This window comes from Oncorhynchus gorbuscha, linkage group LG25, assembly GCF_021184085.1.
Source record: "Oncorhynchus gorbuscha isolate QuinsamMale2020 ecotype Even-year linkage group LG25, OgorEven_v1.0, whole genome shotgun sequence".
In the NCBI taxonomy this organism is placed as follows: domain Eukaryota; kingdom Metazoa; phylum Chordata; class Actinopteri; order Salmoniformes; family Salmonidae; genus Oncorhynchus; species Oncorhynchus gorbuscha.
Window position 1 is genome coordinate 1,748,938 of NC_060197.1, and position 20,085 is coordinate 1,769,022.

General features: G+C 41.4%; 1 protein-coding gene across 1 annotated transcript in view; it reads left to right on the forward strand.

The window, feature by feature from the left end:
- Positions 1–20,085, forward strand: part of LOC124014166 (sortilin-like) — a 42,471-nt gene that overhangs the window by 19,687 nt on the left and 2,699 nt on the right. Inside the window, exons 15-17 of the mRNA XM_046328921.1 lie at positions 249–442; positions 848–1,040; positions 1,468–1,584. Of these exons, the coding sequence (XP_046184877.1) occupies positions 249–442; positions 848–1,040; positions 1,468–1,584 (504 nt within the window). The remainder of the gene's footprint in view (positions 1–248; positions 443–847; positions 1,041–1,467; positions 1,585–20,085) is intronic.

Here is a 20,085-nt window from a genome sequence, read left to right on the forward strand (position 1 = left end):
AGTCCACTATCCGGTAACTCTGTATGTGTGTGTTTTAATCCTGTGTACTTCATGCGTGTGTGTGTGTGTGTGCTTGCACGTTCACATTCAGATGTTTATACAGGGCCGTATTCATTAGGCACTAACGAAAGAAAACAACCTTAACTTTATCCAATAAGAAAGGCTTGTTTTAGTTTTCCGTTGCAAAGCGTTTTGTGACTCTGTGCACTACTGAAAACGACCCCGTATGTCATTGTGCATCACCCCAGGTTCTCCACAGATGAGGGCCAGTGTTGGAAGGTGTACAACTTTACAGAGCAGCCCATCTTCTTCGCTGGCCTGACATCCGAGCCGGGCACCAAGACCATGAACATCAGCGTGTGGGGCTACCGGCCCGAGGACGACCACCAGCCCATGTGGGTGGTGGTCACTATTGACTTCCAGAGTCTCCTCACTAGAGAGTGTGGGTGAATCTCAATTGCATTTTCTTGATTGTTTGTGTCCTGTGTCTACTCGTCTCCTTGTCAAAACTCAGTGGAGGAGAATGTCTGAGGGGAGGAACCTTGGATCTTCTACTCCAATGCTTTTTGAGAAGGAGGTAAAGGAGAGTGGTCACGAGGAATCAAGGAAAGATGATTGAGATTCCCCCTGTGAGTCACTTGTTTGTTGTCAAATATAATATCTCCAATGATCATAATCAATTAACCAACAACAGACATTTCACAAGGAATGAAACAGTAGCTAGCTTTCTATTGTGAGAGTACCCAAAGTGTGTCGTCAAATTGAACGTACTGATATCGATAAATATATACTAAAATTGGCATGTCTCAATAGTCTCTCTCTATTGGTTAACGTTGGTTTCCCATAGGTGGTAACCAGGACTATGTTCAGTGGTTGGCCCATGCCAGAGAGGGCGGGGACATGGCCACAGAGGGGTGTGTCTTGGGCTACAAGGAGACCTTCAGGCGGCTGAGGAAGCTGTCCGTCTGCAGGAATGGACGGGACTACGTGGTGAGCAGGCAGAAAAGCCCCTGCCCCTGCACCAGAGAGGACTACCTATGGTAAGAAACACTGTCAGGGGTCCAGTCTAAACTGACAAGGCTATTCAGTTATGGTCCTGGAGGACCGTAACACTACTGGGTCGTAATTCAGTAGTAACCAGAAGAAAATAAACTGAAACAGAAAAGAACTACCTGAACTTAGGAACCATTCGTTTTCATTGTCTGTTGAAAAACAAAATGCTTTGTTGTATCCTAATGAATTCAACCCTGGTTTTCATTCTCTCCCTCTAGTCAGGGATACATTCAGATACAGGAAACCAGAAGTTGAGAGTTGTCCATTTAAAGGCACAATCTGTTACTTCATTTATAGTCAAAAGAGCATTTTTTTCTCTAATTGTGCCTTTGAGGCAAATTGTGCCTTTGAGGCCACAAGGTATATGCTGTGTCTGTGGTTGAAATGGCCAAACGTGTCTCTCCTTTCCAACAGTGACTATGGTTACTATCGTCATGAGAACAGCTCAGAGTGTATGAGACAACTGGACACTGCAGACCACGCCCTGGAGGTGTGTCTAAATGGAGAGGAGGAGGAGCTTAGGACATTGGGGTAATTATGACACACACACATTTGTTTTATTATCCTTGTGGGGACCAAACAATTGATTCCCATTGAAAATCCTATTTTTCCTGACCCTAATCCTTAATCTAACCCTAACCTTAACCCCTAACCATAACTCCTAACTCTAACTGTATCCCTAACCTTAACCCCTAACCATAACTCCTAACTCTAACTGTATCCCTAACCTTAACCCCTAACCATAACTCATAACTCTAACTGTATCCCTAACCTTAACCCCTAACCATAACTCCTAACTCTAACTGTATCCCTAACCTTAACCCCTAACCATAACTCCTAACTCTAACTGTATCCCTAACCTTAACCCCTAACCATAACTCATAACTCTAACTGTATCCCTAACCTTAACCCCTAACCATAACTCCTAACTCTAACTGTATCCCTAACCTTAACCCCTAACCATAACTCCTAACTCTAACTGTATCCCTAACCTTAACCCCTAACCATAACTCATAACTCTAACTGTATCCCTAACCTTAACCCCTAACCATAACTCCTAACTCTAACTGTATCCCTAACCTTAACCCCTAACCATAACTCCTAACTCTAACTGTATCCCTAACCTTAACCCCTAACCATAACTCCTAACTCTAACTGTATCCCTAACCCTAACCTTAACCCCTAACCATAACTCCTAACTGTATCCCTAACCTTAACCCCTAACCATAACTCCTAACTCTAACTGTATCCCTAACCTTAACCCCTAACCATAACTCCTAACTCTAACTGTATCCCTAACCCTAACCTTAACCCCTAACCATAACTCCTAACTGTATCCCTAACCTTAACCCCTAACCTTAACCCCTAACCATAACTCCTAACTCTAACTGTATCCCTAACCTTAACCCCTAACCATAACTCCTAACTCTAACTGTATCCCTAACCTTAACCCCTAACCATAACTCCTAACTCTAACTGTATCCCTAACCTTAACCCCTAACCATAACTCCTAACTCTAACTGTATCCCTAACCTTAACCCCTAACCATAACTCCTAACTCTAACTGTATCCCTAACCTTAACCCCTAACCATAACTCCTAACTCTAACTGTATCCCTAACCTTAACCCCTAACCATAACTCCTAACTCTAACTGTATCCCTAACCTTAACCCCTAACCATAACTCCTAACTCTAACTGTATCCCTAACCCTAACCTTAACCCCTAACCATAACTCCTAACTCTAACTGTATCCCTAACCCTAACCTTAACCCCTAACCATAACTCCTAACTCTAACTGTATCCCTAACCTTAACCCCTAGCCATAACTCCTAACTCTAACTGTATCCCTAACCCTAACCTTAACCCCTAACCATAACTCCTAACTCTAACTGTATCCCTAACCCTAACTAACTGTATCCCTAACCCCTAACCATAACTCCTAACTCTAACTGTATCCCTAACCTTAAACCCTAACCATAACTCCTAACTCCTAACTGTATCCCTAACCCTAACCTTAACCCCTAACCATAACTCCTAACTCTAACTGTATCCCTAACCTTAACCCTAACCATAACTCCTAACTCTAACTGTATAACCATAACCTAACCCTAAACCCTAACCATAACTCCTAACTCTAACTGTATCCCTAACCTTAACCCCTAACCTAACCTAACCCCTAACCATAACTCCTAACTCTATCCCTGTAACCCCTAACCATAACTCCTAACTCCTGTATCCCTAACCTTAAACCCTAACCATAACTCCTAACTCTAACTGTATCCCTAACCTTAACCCCTAACCATAACTCCTAACTCTAACTGTATCCCTAACCTTAACCCCTAACCATAACTCCTAACTCTAACTGTATCCCTAACCTTAACCCCTAACCATAACTCCTAACTCTAACTGTATCCCTAACCTTAACCCCTAACCATAACTCCTAACTCTAACTGTATCCCTAACCCTAACCTTAACCCCTAACCATAACTCCTAACTCTAACTGTATCCCTAACCTTAACCCCTAACCATAACTCCTAACTCTAACTGTATAACCCCCCATAACTCCCTCTAACTGTAACCTTAACCCCTAACCATAACTCCTAACTCTAACTGTATCCCTAACCTAACCCTAACCCTAACCATAACTCCTAACTCTAACTCCTAACCTAACTGTATCCCTAACTCCTAACTCTAACCCCTAACCATAACCTAACCTAACTCTAACTGTATCCCTAACCTAACCCCTAACCATAACTCCTAACTCTAACTGTATCCCTAACCTTAACCCCTAACCATAACTCCTAACTCTAACTGTATCCCTAACCTTAACCCCTAACCATAACTCCTAACTCTAACTGTATCCCTAACCTAACCTCCTAACCTTAACCCCCCTAACTCTAACTGTATAACTCCTAACTCTAACTGTATCCCTAACCTTAACCCCTAACCATAACTCCTAACTCTAACTGTATCCCTAACCTTAACCCCTAACCATAACTCCTAACTCTAACTGTATCCCTAACCTTAACCCCTAACCATAACTCCTAACTCTAACTGTATCCCTAACCTTAACCCCTAACCATAACTCCTAACTCTAACTGTATCCCTAACCTTAACCCCTAACCATAACTCCTAACTCTAACTGTATCCCTAACCTTAACCCTAACCATAACTCCTAACTCTAACTGTATCCCTAACCTTAACCCCTAACCATAACTCCTAACTCTAACTGTATCCCTAACCTTAACCCCTAACCATAACTCCTAACTCTAACTGTATCCCTAACCTTAACCCCTAACCATAACTCCTAACTCTAACTGTATCCCTAACCTTAACCCCTAACCATAACTCCTAACTCTAACTGTATCCCTAACCTTAACCCCTAACCATAACTCCTAACTCTAACTGTATCCCTAACCTTAACCCCTAACCATAACTCCTAACTCTAACTGTATCCCTAACCTAACCTTAACCCCTAACCATAACTCCTAACTCTAACTGTATCCTAACCTTAACCCCTAACCATAACTCCTAACTCTAACTGTATCCCTAACCTTAACCCCTAACCATAACTCCTAACTCTAACTGTATCCCTAACCTTAACCCCTAACCATAACTCCTAACTCTAACTGTATCCCTAACCTTAACCCCTAACCATAACTCCTAACTCTAACTGTATCCCTAACCTTAACCCCTAACCATAACTCCTAACTCTAACTGTATCCCTAACTAACCCCTAACCATAACTCCTAACTCTAACTGTATCCCTAACCTTAACCCCTAACCATAACTCCTAACTCTAACTGTATCCCTAACCTTAACCCCTAACCATAACTCCTAACTCTAACTGTATCCCTAACCTTAACCCCTAACCATAACTCCTAACTCTAACTGTATCCCTAACCTTAACCCCTAACCATAACTCCTAACTCTAACTGTATCCTAACCTTAACCCTAACCATAACTCCTAACTCTAACTGTATCCCTAACCTTAACCCCTAACCATAACTCCTAACTCTAACTGTATAACCCTAACCTTAACCCCTAACCATAACTCCTAACTCTAACTGTATCCCTAACCTTAACCCCTAACCATAACTCCTAACTCTAACTGTATCCCCTAACCTTAACCCCTAACCATAACTCCTAACTCTAACTGTATCCCTAACCTTAACCCCTAACCATAACTCCTAACTCTAACTGTATCCCTAACCTTAACCCCTAACCATAACTCCTAACTCTAACTGTATCCCTAACCTTAACCCCTAACCATAACTCCTAACTCTAACTGTATCCCTAACCTTAACCCCTAACCATAACTCCTAACTCTAACTGTAACCCCTAACCATAACCTAACTCCTAACCTTAACCCCTAACCATAACTCCTAACTCTAACTGTATCCCTAACCTTAACCCCTAACCATAACTCCTAACTCTAACTGTATCCCTAACCTTAACCCCTAACCATAACTCCTAACTCTAACTGTATCCCTAACCTTAACCCTAACCATAACTCCTAACTCTAACTGTATCCCTCCCTAACATAACTCCTAACCCCTAACCATAACTCCTAACTCTAACTGTATCCCTAACCTTAACCCCTAACCATAACTCCTAACTCTAACTGTATCCCTAACCTTAACCCCTAACCATAACTCCTAACTCTAACTGTATCCCTAACCTTAACCCCTAACCATAACTCCTAACTCTAACTGTATCCCTAACCTTAACCCCTAACCATAACTCCTAACTCTAACTGTATCCCTAACCTTAACCCCTAACCATAACTCCTAACTCTAACTGTATCCCTAACCCTAACCTTAACCCCTAACCATAACTCCTAACTCTAACTGTATCCCTAACTCCTAACCCCTAACCATAACTAACCATAACTAACTCTAACTGTATCCCTAACCTTAACTCCCCTAACCATAACTCCTAACTCTAACTGTATCCCTAACCTTAACCCCTAACCATAACTCCTAACTCTAACTGTATCCCTCCCTAACCTTAACCCCTAACCATAACTCCTAACTCTAACTGTATCCTAACCCTAACCTTAACCCCTAACCATAACTCCTAACTCTAACTGTATCCCTAACCCTAACCTTAACCCCTAACCATAACTCCTAACTCTAACTGTATCCCTAACCCTAACCTTAACCCCTAACCATAACTCCTAACTCTAACCTAACTCCTCTAACTGTATCCCTAACCTTAACCCCTAACCATAACTCCTAACTCTAACTGTATCCCTAACCTTAACCCCTAACCATAACTCCTAACTCTAACTGTATCCCTAACCTTAACCCTAACCATAACTCCTAACTCTAACTGTATCCCTAACTCCCTAACCCCTAACCATAACTCCTAACTCTAACTGTATCCCTAACCCTAACTCCTAACTCTAACTGTATCCCTAACCATAACTCCTAACTCTAACTGTATCCCCCTAACCTTAACCCTAACCATAACTCCTAACTCTAACTGTATCCCTAACCCTAACCTTAACCCCTAACCATAACTCCTAACTCTAACTGTATCCCTAACCTTAACCCCTAACCATAACTCCTAACTCTAACTGTATCCCTAACCTTAACCTTAACCCCTAACCATAACTCCTAACTCTAACTGTATCCCTAACCTTAACCCTAACCATAACTCCTAACTCTAACTGTAACCCTAACCTTAACCCCTAACCATAACTCCTAACTCTAACTGTATCCCTAACCCTAACCTTAACCCCTTAACCCCTAACTGTATCCCTAATAACTCCTAACTCTAACTAACCATACTCTAACTCTAAACCTAACCCCTAACCATAACTCCTAACTCTAACTGTATCCCTAACCTTAACCCCTAACCATAACTCCTAACTCTAACTGTATCCCTAACCTTAACCCCTAACCATAACTCCTAACTCTAACTGTATCCCTAACCTTAACCCCTAACCATAACTCCTAACTCTAACTGTATCCCTAACCTTAACCCTAACCATAACTCCTAACTCTAACTGTATCTAACCCTAACCTTAACCCCTAACCATAACTCCTAACTCTAACTGTATCCCTAACCTTAACCCCTAACCATAACTCCTAACTCTAACTGTATCCCTCCCTAACCTTAACCCCTAACCATAACTCCTAACTCTAACTGTATCCCTAACCTAACCTTAACCCTAACCATAACTCCTAACTCTAACTGTATCCCTAACCTTAACCCTAACCATAACTCCTAACTCTAACTGTATCCCTAACCCTAACCCCTAACCATAACTCCTAACTCTAACTGTATCCCTAACCTTAACCCCTAACCATAACTCCTAACTCTAACTGTATCCTAACCTTAACCCCTAACCATAACTCCTAACCTAACTGTATCCCTAACCCTAACCCCTAACCATAACTCCTAACTCTAACTGTATCCTAACCTTAACCCCTAACCATAACTCCTAACTCTAACTGTATCTAACCCTAACCTTAACCCCTAACCATAACTCCTAACTCTAACTGTATCCCTAACCTTAACCCCTAACCATAACTCCTAACTCTAACTGTATCCCTAACCTTAACCCCTAACCATAACTCCTAACTCTAACTGTATCCCTAACCTTAACCCCTAACCATAACTCCTAACTCTAACTGTATCCCTAACCCTAACCTTAACCCCTAACCATAACTCCTAACTCTAACTGTATCCTAACCTAACCTTAACCCTAACCATAACTCCTAACTCTAACTGTATCCTAACCCTAACCTTAACCCCTAACCATAACTCCTAACTCTAACTGTAATCCCTAACCCTAACCTTAACCCTAACCATAACTCCTAACTCTAACTGTATCCCTAACCCTAAACCCTTAACCCTAACCATAACTCCTAACTCTAACTGTATCCCTAACCTTAACCCCTAACCATAACTCCTAACTCTAACTGTATCCCTAACCTTAACCCTAACCATAACTCCTAACTCTAACTGTATCCCTAACCTTAACCCCTAACCATAACTCCTAACTCTAACTGTATCCCTAACCTAACCTTAACCCCTAACCATAACTCCTAACTCTAACTGTATCCCTAACCCTAACCTTAACCCTAACCATAACTCCTAACTCTAACTGTATCCCTAACCCTAACCTTAACCCCTAACCATAACTCCTAACTCTAACTGTATCCCTAACCCTAACCTTAACCCCTAACCATAACTCCTAACTCTAACTGTATCCCTAACCTTAACCCCTAACCATAACTCCTAACTCTAACTGTATCCCTAACCTTAACCCCTAACCATAACTCCTAACTCTAACTGTATAACCCTAACCTTAACCCCTAACCATAACTCCTAACTCTAACTGTATCCTAACCTAACCTTAACCCCTAACCATAACTCCTAACTCTAACTGTATCCCTAACCTTAACCCCTAACCATAACTCCTAACTCTAACTGTATCCCTAACCTTAACCCCTAACCATAACTCCTAACTCTAACTGTATCCCTAACCCTAACCTTAACCCTAACCATAACTCCTAACTCTAACTGTATCCCTAACCTTAACCCCTAACCATAACTCCTAACTCTAACTGTATCCCTAACCCTAACCTTAACCCCTAACCATAACTCCTAACTCTAACTGTATCCCTAACCTTAACCCCTAACCATAACTCCTAACTCTAACTGTATCCCCCTAACCTTAACCCTAACCATAACTCCTAACTCTAACTGTATCCCTAACCTTAACCCCTAACCATAACTCCTAACTCTAACTGTCCCTATCCCTAACCCTAACCTTAACCCCTAACCATAACTCCTAACTCTAACTGTATCCCTAACCTTAACCCCTAACCATAACTCCTAACTCTAACTGTATCCCTAACCTTAACCCCTAACCATAACTCCTAACTCTAACTGTATCCCTAACCTTAACCCTAACCATAACTCCTAACTCTAACTGTATCCCTAACCCTAACCATAACTCCTAACTCTAATCCCCTAACTAACCATAACTCCTAACTCTAACTGTATCCTAACCTTAACCCTAACCATAACTCCTAACTCTAACTGTATCCCTAACCTTAACCCCTAACCATAACTCCTAACTCTAACTGTATCCCCCTAACCTTAACCCCTAACCATAACTCCTAACTCTAACTGTATCCCTAACCTTAACCCCTAACCATAACTCCTAACCTAACTGTATCCCTAACCTTAACCCCTAACCATAACTCCTAACTCTAACTGTATAACCCTAACCTTAACCCCTAACCATAACTCCTAACTCTAACTGTATCCCTAACCCTAACCTTAACCCCTAACCATAACTCCTAACTCTAACTGTATCCCTAACCTTAACCCCTAACCATAACTCCTAACTCTAACTGTATCCCTAACCTTAACCCCTAACCATAACTCCTAACTCTAACTGTATCCCTAACCTTAACCCCTAACCATAACTCCTAACTCTAACTGTATCCCTAACCTTAACCCCTAACCATAACTCCTAACTCTAACTGTATCCCTAACCCTAATCCTTAACCCCTAACCATAACTCCTAACTCTAACTGTATCCCTAACCCTAACCTTAACCCCTAACCATAACTCCTAACTCTAACTGTATCCCTAACCCTAACCTTAACCCTAACCATAACTCCTAACTCTAACTGTATCCCTAACCCTAACCTTAACCCCTAACCATAACTCCTAACTCTAACTGTATCCCTAACCCTAACCTTAACCCCTAACCATAACTCCTAACTCTAACTGTATCCCTAACCTTAACCCCTAACCATAACTCCTAACTCTAACTGTATCCCTAACCTTAACCCCTAACCATAACTCCTAACTCTAACTGTATCCCTAACCTTAACCCCTAACCATAACTCCTAACTCTAACTGTATCCCTAACCTTAACCCCTAACCATAACTCCTAACTCTAACTGTATCCCTAACCCTAACCTTAACCCCTAACCATAACTCCTAACTCTAACTGTATCCCTAACCCTAACCTTAACCCCTAACCATAACTCCTAACTCTAACTGTATCCCTAACCCTAACCTTAACCCCTAACCATATCTCCTAACTCCTAACTGTATCCCTAACCCTAACCTTAACCCCTAACCATAACTCCTAACTCTAACTGTATCCCTAACCTTAACCCCTAACCATAACTCCTAACTCTAACTGTATCCCTAACCTTAACCCCTAACCATAACTCCTAACTCTAACTGTATCCCTAACCTTAACCCCTAACCATAACTCCTAACTCTAACTGTATCCTAACCTTAACCCCTAACCATAACTCCTAACTCTAACTGTATCCCTAACCTTAACCCTAACCATAACTCCTAACTCTAACTGTATCCCTAACCTAACCCCCTAACCATAACTCCTAACTCTAACTGTATCCCTAACCTTAACCCCTAACCATAACTCCTAACTCTAACTGTATCCCTAACCTTAACCCCCTAACCATAACTCCTAACTCTAACTGTATCCCTAACCCTAACCTTAACCCCTAACCATAACTCCTAACTCTAACTGTATCCCTAACCTTAACCCCTAACCATAACTCCTAACTCTAACTGTATCCCCCTAACCTTAACCCCTAACCATAACTCCTAACTCTAACTGTATCCCTAACCTTAACCCCTAACCATAACTCCTAACTAACCTAACTGTATCCCTAACTGTATCCCTAACCCTAACCTTAACCCCTAACCATAACTCCTAACTCTAACTGTATCCCTAACCTTAACCCCTAACCATAACTCCTAACTCTAACTGTATCCCTAACCTTAACCCCTAACCATAACTCCTAACTCTAACTGTATCCCTAACCTTAACCCCTAACCATAACTCCTAACTCTAACTGTATCCCTAACCCTAACCTTAACCCCTAACCATAACTCCTAACTCTAACTGTATCCCTAACCTTAACCCCTAACCATAACTCCTAACTCTAACTGTATCCCTAACCTTAACCCCTAACCATAACTCCTAACTCTAACTGTATCCCTAACCTTAACCCCTAACCATAACTCCTAACTCTAACTGTATCCTAACCTTAACCCCTAACCATAACTCCTAACTCTAACTGTATCCCTAACCTTAACCCCTAACCATAACTCCTAACTCTAACTGTATCCCTAACCTTAACCCTAACCATAACTCCTAACTCTAACTGTATCCCTAACCTTAACCCCTAACCATAACTCCTAACTCTAACTGTATCCCTAACCTTAACCCCTAACCATAACTCCTAACTCTAACTGTATCCCTAACCCTAACCTTAACCCTAACCATAACTCCTAACTCTAACTGTATCCCTAACCCTAACCTTAACCCCTAACCATAACTCCTAACTCCTAACTGTATCCCTAACCCTAACCTTAACCCCTAACCATAACTCCTAACTCTAACTGTATCCCTAAAACTTAACCCCTAACCATAACTCCTAACTCTAACTGTATCCCTAACCTTAACCCCTAACCATAACTCCTAACTCTAACTGTATCCCTAACCTTAACCCCTAACCATAACTCCTAACTCTAACTGTATCCCTAACCTTAACCCCTAACCATAACTCCTAACTCTAACTGTATCCCTAACCCTAACCTTAACCCCTAACCATAACTCCTAACTCTAACTGTATCCTAACCTAACCTTAACCCCTAACCATAACTCCTAACTCTAACTGTATCCCTAACCCTAACCTTAACCCCTAACCATAACTCCTAACTCTAACTGTATCCCTAACCCTAACCTTAACCCCTAACCATAACTCCTAACTCTAACTGTATCCCTAACCCTAACTTAACCCTAACCATAACTCCTAACTCTAACTGTATCCTAACCCTAACCTTAACCCCTAACCATAACTCCTAACTCTAACTGTATCCCTAACCTTAACCCCTAACCATAACTCCTAACTCTAACTGTAGCCCCCTAACCTTAACCCCTAACCATAACTCCTAACTCTAACTGTATCCCTAACCCTAACCTTAATCCCTAACCATAACTCCTAACTCTAACTGTATCCCTAAACCTAACCTTAACCCTAACCCTAACTCCTAACTGTATCCCTAACCTTAACCCCTAACCATAACTCCTAACTCTAACTGTATCCCTAACCTTAACCCCTAACCATAACTCCTAACTCTAACTGTATCCCTAACCCTAACCTTAACCCCTAACCATAACTCCTAACTCTAACTGTATCCCTAACCTTAACCCCTAACCATAACTCCTAACTCTAACTGTATCCCTCCCTAACCTTAACCCCTAACCATAACTCCTAACTCTAACTGTATCCCTAACCTTAACCCCTAACCATAACTCCTAACTCTAACTGTATCCTAACCCTAACCTTAACCCCTAACCATAACTCCTAACTCTAACTGTATCCTAACCTTAACCCCTAACCATAACTCCTAACTCTAACTGTATCCTAACCTTAACCCCTAACCATAACTCCTAACTCTAACTGTATCCCTAACCTTAACCCCTAACCATAACTCCTAACTCTAACTGTATCCCTAACCCTAACCTTAACCCTAACCATAACTCCTAACTCTAACTGTATCCCTAACCTTAACCCCTAACCATAACTCCTAACTCTAACTGTATCCCTAACCCTAACCTTAACCCCTAACCATAACTCCTAACTCTAACTGTATCCCTAACCTTAACCCCTAACCATAACTCCTAACTCTAACTGTATCCCTAACCTTAACCCCTAACCATAACTCCTAACTCTAACTGTATCCCTAACCTTAACCCCTAACCATAACTCCTAACTCTAACTGTATCCCTAACCTTAACCCCTAACCATAACTCCTAACTCTAACTGTATCCCTAACCTTAACCCCTAACCATAACTCCTAACTCTAACTGTATCCCTAACCTTAACCCTAACCATAACTCCTAACTCTAACTGTATCCCTAACCTTAACCCCTAACCATAACTCCTAACTCTAACTGTATCCCTAACCTTAACCCCTAACCATAACTCCTAACTCTAACTGTATCCCTAACCCTAACCTTAACCCCTAACCATAACTCCTAACTCTAACTGTATCCCTAACCCTAACCTTAACACCTAACCATAACTCCTAACTCTAACTGTATCCCTAACCCTAACCTTAACCCTAACCATAACTCCTAACTCTAACTGTATCCCTAACCTTAACCCCTAACCATAACTCCTAACTCTAACTGTATCCCTAACCTTAACCCCTAACCATAACTCCTAACTCTAACTGTATCCCTAACCTTAACCCCTAACCATAACTCCTAACTCTAACTGTATCCCTAACCTTAACCCCTAACCATAACTCCTAACTCTAACTGTATCCCTAACCTTAACCCCTAACCATAACTCCTAACTCTAACTGTATCCCTAACCCTAACCTTAACCCCTAACCATAACTCCTAACTCTAACTGTATCCCTAACCTTAACCCTAACCATAACTCCTAACTCTAACTGTATCCCTAACCTTAACCCCTAACCATAACTCCTAACTCTAACTGTATCCCTAACCTTAACCCCTAACCATAACTCCTAACTCTAACTGTATCCCTAACCTTAACCCTAACCATAACTCCTAACTCTAACTGTATCCCTAACCTTAACCCCTAACCATAACTCCTAACTCTAACTGTATCCCTAACCTTAACCCCTAACCATAACTCCTAACTCTAACTGTATCCCTAACCTTAACCCCTAACCATAACTCCTAACTCTAACTGTATCCCTAACCCTAACCTTAACCCCTAACCATAACTCCTAACTCTAACTGTATCCCTAACCCTAACCTTAACCCCTAACCATAACTCCTAACTCTAACTGTATCCCTAACCCTAACCTTAACACCTAACCATAACTCCTAACTCCTAACTGTATCCCTAACCCTAACCTTGACCCCTAACCATAACTCCTAACTCTAACTGTATCCCTAAACTTAACCCCTAACCATAACTCCTAACTCTAACTGTATCCCTAACCTTAACCCCTAACCATAACTCCTAACTCTAACTGTATCCCTAACCTTAACCCCTAACCATAACTCCTAACTCTAACTGTATCCCTAACCTTAACCCCTAACCATAACTCCTAACTCTAAATGTATCCCTAACCCTAACCTTAACCCCTAACCATAACTCCTAACTCTAACTGTATCCCTAACCCTAACCTTAACCCCTAACCATAACTCCTAACTCTAACTGTATCCCTAACCCTAACCTTAACCCCTAACCATATCTCCTAACTCCTAACTGTATCCCTAACCCTAACCTTAACCCCTAACCATAACTCCTAACTCTAACTGTATCCCTAACCCTAAACTTAACCCCTAACCATAACTCCTAACTCTAACTGTATCCCTAACCCTAACCTTAACCCCTAACCATAACTCCTAACTCCTAACTGTAGCCCTAACCCTAACCTTAACCCCTAACCATAACTCCTAACTCTAACTGTATCCCTAACCCTAACTTAATCCCTAACCATAACTCCTAACTCTAACTGTATCCCTAAACCTAACCCCTAACCCTAACCCTAACTCTAACTGTATCCCTAACCTTAACCCTAACCATAACTCCTAACTCTAACTGTATCCCTAACCTTAACCCCTAACCATAACTCCTAACTCTAACTGTATCCCTAACCTTAACCCCTAACCATAACTCCTAACTCTAACTGTATTCCTAACCTTAACCCCTAACCATAACTCCTAACTCTAACTGTATCCCTAAACTTAACCCCTAACCATAACTCCTAACTCTAACTGTATCCCTAACTTAACCTTAACCCTAACCATAACTCCTAACTCTAACTGTATCCCTAACCTTAACCCCTAACCATAACTCCTAACTCTAACTGTATCCCTAACCTTAACCCCTAACCATAACTCCTAACTCTAACTGTATCCCTAACCCTAACCTTAACCCCTAACCATAACTCCTAACTCTAACTGTATCCCTAACCTTAACCCCTAACCATAACTCCTAACTCTAACTGTATCCCTAACCCCTTAACCCCTAACCATAACTCCTAACTCTAACTGTATCCCTAACCTTAACCCCTAACCATAACTCCTAACTCTAACTGTATCCTAACCTAACCTTAACCCCTAACCATAACTCCTAACTCTAACTGTATCCCTAACCTTAACCCCTAACCATAACTCCTAACTCTAACTGTATCCCTAACCTTAACCCCTAACCATAACTCCTAACTCTAACTGTATCCCTAACCTTAACCCCTAACCATAACTCCTAACTCTAACTGTATCCCTAACCTTAACCCCTAACCATAACTCCTAACTCTAACTGTATCCCTAACCTTAACCCCTAACCATAACTCCTAACTCTAACTGTATCCCTAACCTTAACCCCTAACCATAACTCCTAACTCTAACTGTATCCCTAACCCTAACCTTAACCCCTAACCATAACTCCTAACTCTAACTGTATCCCTAACCCTAACCTTAACCCCTAACCATAACTCCTAACTCCTAACTGTATCCCTAACCCTAACCTTAACCCCTAACCATAACTCCTAACTCTAACTGTATCCCTAACCTTAACCCCTAACCATAACTCCTAACTCTAACTGTATCCCTAACCTTAACCCCTAACCATAACTCCTAACTCTAACTGTATCCCTAACCTTAACCCCTAACCATAACTCCTAACTCTAACTGTATCCCTAACCTTAACCCCTAACCATAACTCCTAACTCTAACTGTATCCCTAACCTTAACCCCTAACCATAACTCCTAACTCTAACTGTATCCCTAACCCTAACCTTAACCCCTAACCATAACTCCTAACTCTAACTGTATCCCTAACCCTAACCTTAACCCCTAACCATAACTCCTAACTCTAACTGTATCCCTAACCCTAACCTTAACACCTAACCATAACTCCTAACTCCTAACTGTATCCCTAACCCTAACCTTGACCCCTAACCATAACTCCTAACTCTAACTGTATCCCTAAACTTAACCCCTAACCATAACTCCTAACTCTAACTGTATCCCTAACCTTAACCCCTAACCATAACTCCTAACTCTAACTGTATCCCTAACCTTAACCCCTAACCATAACTCCTAACTCTAACTGTATCCCTAACCTTAACCCCTAACCATAACTCCTAACTCTAACTGTATCCCTAACCCTAACCTTAACCCCTAACCATAACTCCTAACTCTAACTGTATCCCTAACCCTAACCTTAACCCCTAACCATAACTCCTAACTCTAACTGTATCCCTAACCTTAAACCCTAACCATAACTCCTAACTCCTAACTGTATCCCTAACCCTAACCTTAACCCCTAACCATAACTCCTAACTCTAACTGTATCCCTAACCTTAACCCCTAACCATAACTCCTAACTCTAACTGTATCCCTAACCTTAACCCCTAACCATAACTCCTAACTCTAACTGTATCCCTAACCTTAACCCCTAACCATAACTCCTAACTCTAACTGTATCCCTAACCTTAACCCCTAACCATAACTCCTAACTCTAACTGTATCCCTAACCTTAACCCCTAACCATAACTCCTAACTCTAACTGTATCCTAACCTTAACCCCTAACCATAACTCCTAACTCTAACTGTATCCCTAACCTTAACCCCTAACCATAACTCCTAACTCTAACTGTATCCCTAACCTTAACCCCTAACCATAACTCCTAACTCTAACTGTATCCCTAACCCTAACCTTAACCCTAACCATAACTCCTAACTCTAACTGTATCCCTAACCTTAACCCCTAACCATAACTCCTAACTCTAACTGTATCCCTAACCCTAACCTTAACCCCTAACCATAACTCCTAACTCTAACTGTATCCCTAACCTTAACCCCTAACCATAACTCCTAACTCTAACTGTATCCCTAATCCTAACCTTAACCCCTAACCATAACTCCTAACTCTAACTGTATCCCTAACCTTAACCCCTAACCATAACTCCTAACTCTAACTGTATCCCTAACCCCTTAACCCCTAACCATAACTCCTAACTCTAACTGTATCCCTAACCTTAACCCTAACCATAACTCCTAACTCTAACTGTAATCCCTATCCCTAACCTTAACCCCTAACCATAACTCCTAACTCTAACTGTATCCCTAACCTTAACCCCTAACCATAACTCCTAACTCTAACTGTATCCCTAACCTTAACCCCTAACCATAACTCCTAACTCTAACTGTATCCCTAACCTTAACCCCTAACCATAACTCCTAACTCTAACTGTATCCCTAACCTTAACCCCTAACCATAACTCCTAACTCTAACTGTATCCCTAACCTTAACCCCTAACCATAACTCCTAACTCTAACTGTATCCCTAACCTTAACCCCTAACCATAACTCCTAACTCTAACTGTATCCCTAACCCTAACCCTAACCCTAACCATAACCCTAACTCTAACTCTATCCCTAACCCTAACCTTAACACCTAACCATAACTCCTAACTCCTAACTGTATCCCTAACCCTAACCTTGACCCCTAACCATAACTCCTAACTCTAACTGTATCCCTAAACTTAACCCCTAACCATAACTCCTAACTCTAACTGTATCCCTAACCTTAACCCCTAACCATAACTCCTAACTCTAACTGTATCCCTAACCTTAACCCCTAACCATAACTCCTAACTCTAACTGTATCCCTAACCTTAACCCCTAACCATAACTCCTAACTCTAAATGTATCCCTAACCCTAACCTTAACCCCTAACCATAACTCCTAACTCTAACTGTATCCCTAACCCTAACCTTAACCCCTAACCATAACTCCTAACTCTAACTGTATCCCTAACCCTAACCTTAACCCCTAACCATATCTCCTAACTCCTAACTGTATCCCTAACCCTAACCTTAACCCCTAACCATAACTCCTAACTCTAACTGTATCCCTAACCCTAAACTTAACCCCTAACCATAACTCCTAACTCTAACTGTATCCCTAACCCTAACCTTAACCCCTAACCATAACTCCTAACTCCTAACTGTAGCCCTAACCCTAACCTTAACCCCTAACCATAACTCCTAACTCTAACTGTAGCCCTAACCCTAACCTTAACCCCTAACCATAACTCCTAACTCTAACTGTATCCCTAACCCTAACCTTAATCCCTAACCATAACTCCTAACTCCTAACTGTATCCCTAAACCTAACCTTAACACCTAACCATAACTCCTAACTGTATCCCTAACCTTAACCCCTAACCATAACTCCTAACTCTAACTGTATCCCTAACCTTAACCCCTAACCATAACTCCTAACTCTAACTGTATCCCTAACCCTAACCTTAACCCCTAACCATAACTCCTAACTCTAACTGTATCCCTAACCTTAACCCCTAACCATAACTCCTAACTCTAACTGTATCCCTAACCCTAACCTTAACCCCTAACCATAACTCCTAACTCTAACTGTATCCCTAACCTTAACCCCTAACCATAACTCCTAACTCTAACTGTATCCCTAACCCTAACCTTAACCCCTAACCATAACTCCTAACTCTAACTGTATCCCTAACCTTAACCCCTAACCATAACTCCTAACTCTAACTGTATCCCTAACCTTAACCCCTAACCATAACTCCTAACTCTAACTGTATCCCTAACCTTAACCCCTAACCATAACTCCTAACTCTAACTGTATCCCTAACCTAACCTTAACCCCTAACCATAACTCCTAACTCTAACTGTATCCCTAACCTTAACCCCTAACCATAACTCCTAACTCTAACTGTATCCCTAACCCTAACCTTAACCCCTAACCATAACTCCTAACTCTAACTGTATCCCTAACCTTAACCCCTAACCATAACTCCTAACTCTAACTGTATCCCTAACCTTAACCCCTAACCATAACTCCTAACTCTAACTGTATCCCTAACCTTAACCCCTAACCATAACTCCTAACTCTAACTGTATCCCTAACCCTAACCCCCTAACCATAACTCCTAACTCTAAACCCTAATCCCTAACCTTAACCCCTAACCATAACTCCTAACTCTAACTGTATCCCTAACCTAACCCCTAACCATAACTCCTAACTCTAACTGTATCCCTAACCCTAACCTTAACCCCTAACCATAACTCCTAACTCTAACTGTATCCCTAACCCTAACCTTAACCCCTAACCATAACTCCTAACTCTAACTGTATCCCCCTAACCTTAACCCTAACCATAACTCCTAACTCTAACTGTATCCCTAACCCTAACCTTAACACCTAACCATAACTCCTAACTCCTAACTGTATCCCTAACCCTAACCTTAACCCCTAACCATAACTCCTAACTCTAACTGTATCCCTAACCTTAACCCCTAACCATAACTCCTAACTCTAACTGTATAACCCTAACCTTAACCCCTAACCATAACTCCTAACTCTAACTGTATCCCTAACCTTAACCCCTAACCATAACTCCTAACTCTAACTGTATCCCTAACCTTAACCCCTAACCATAACTCCTAACTCTAACTGTATCCCTAACCTTAACCCCTAACCATAACTCCTAACTCTAACTGTATCCCTAACCTTAACCCCTAACCATAACTCCTAACTCTAACTGTATCCCTAACCTTAACCCTAACCATAACTCCTAACTCTAACTGTATCCCTAACCTTAACCCCTAACCATAACTCCTAACTCTAACTGTATCCCTAACCTTAACCCCTAACCATAACTCCTAACTCTAACTGTATCCCTAACCTTAACCCCTAACCATAACTCCTAACTCTAACTGTATCCCTAACCCTTAACCCCTAACCATAACTCCTAACTCTAACTGTATCCCTAACCCTAACCTTAACCCTAACCATAACTCCTAACTCTAACTGTATCCCTAACCCTAACCTTAACCCCTAACCATAACTCCTAACTCTAACTGTAACCCTAACCCTAACCTTAACCCCTAACTCCTAACTCCTAACTCCCTAACTGTATCCCTAACCATAACTCTTAACCCTAACCATAACTCCTAACTAACCCCTAACTGTATCCC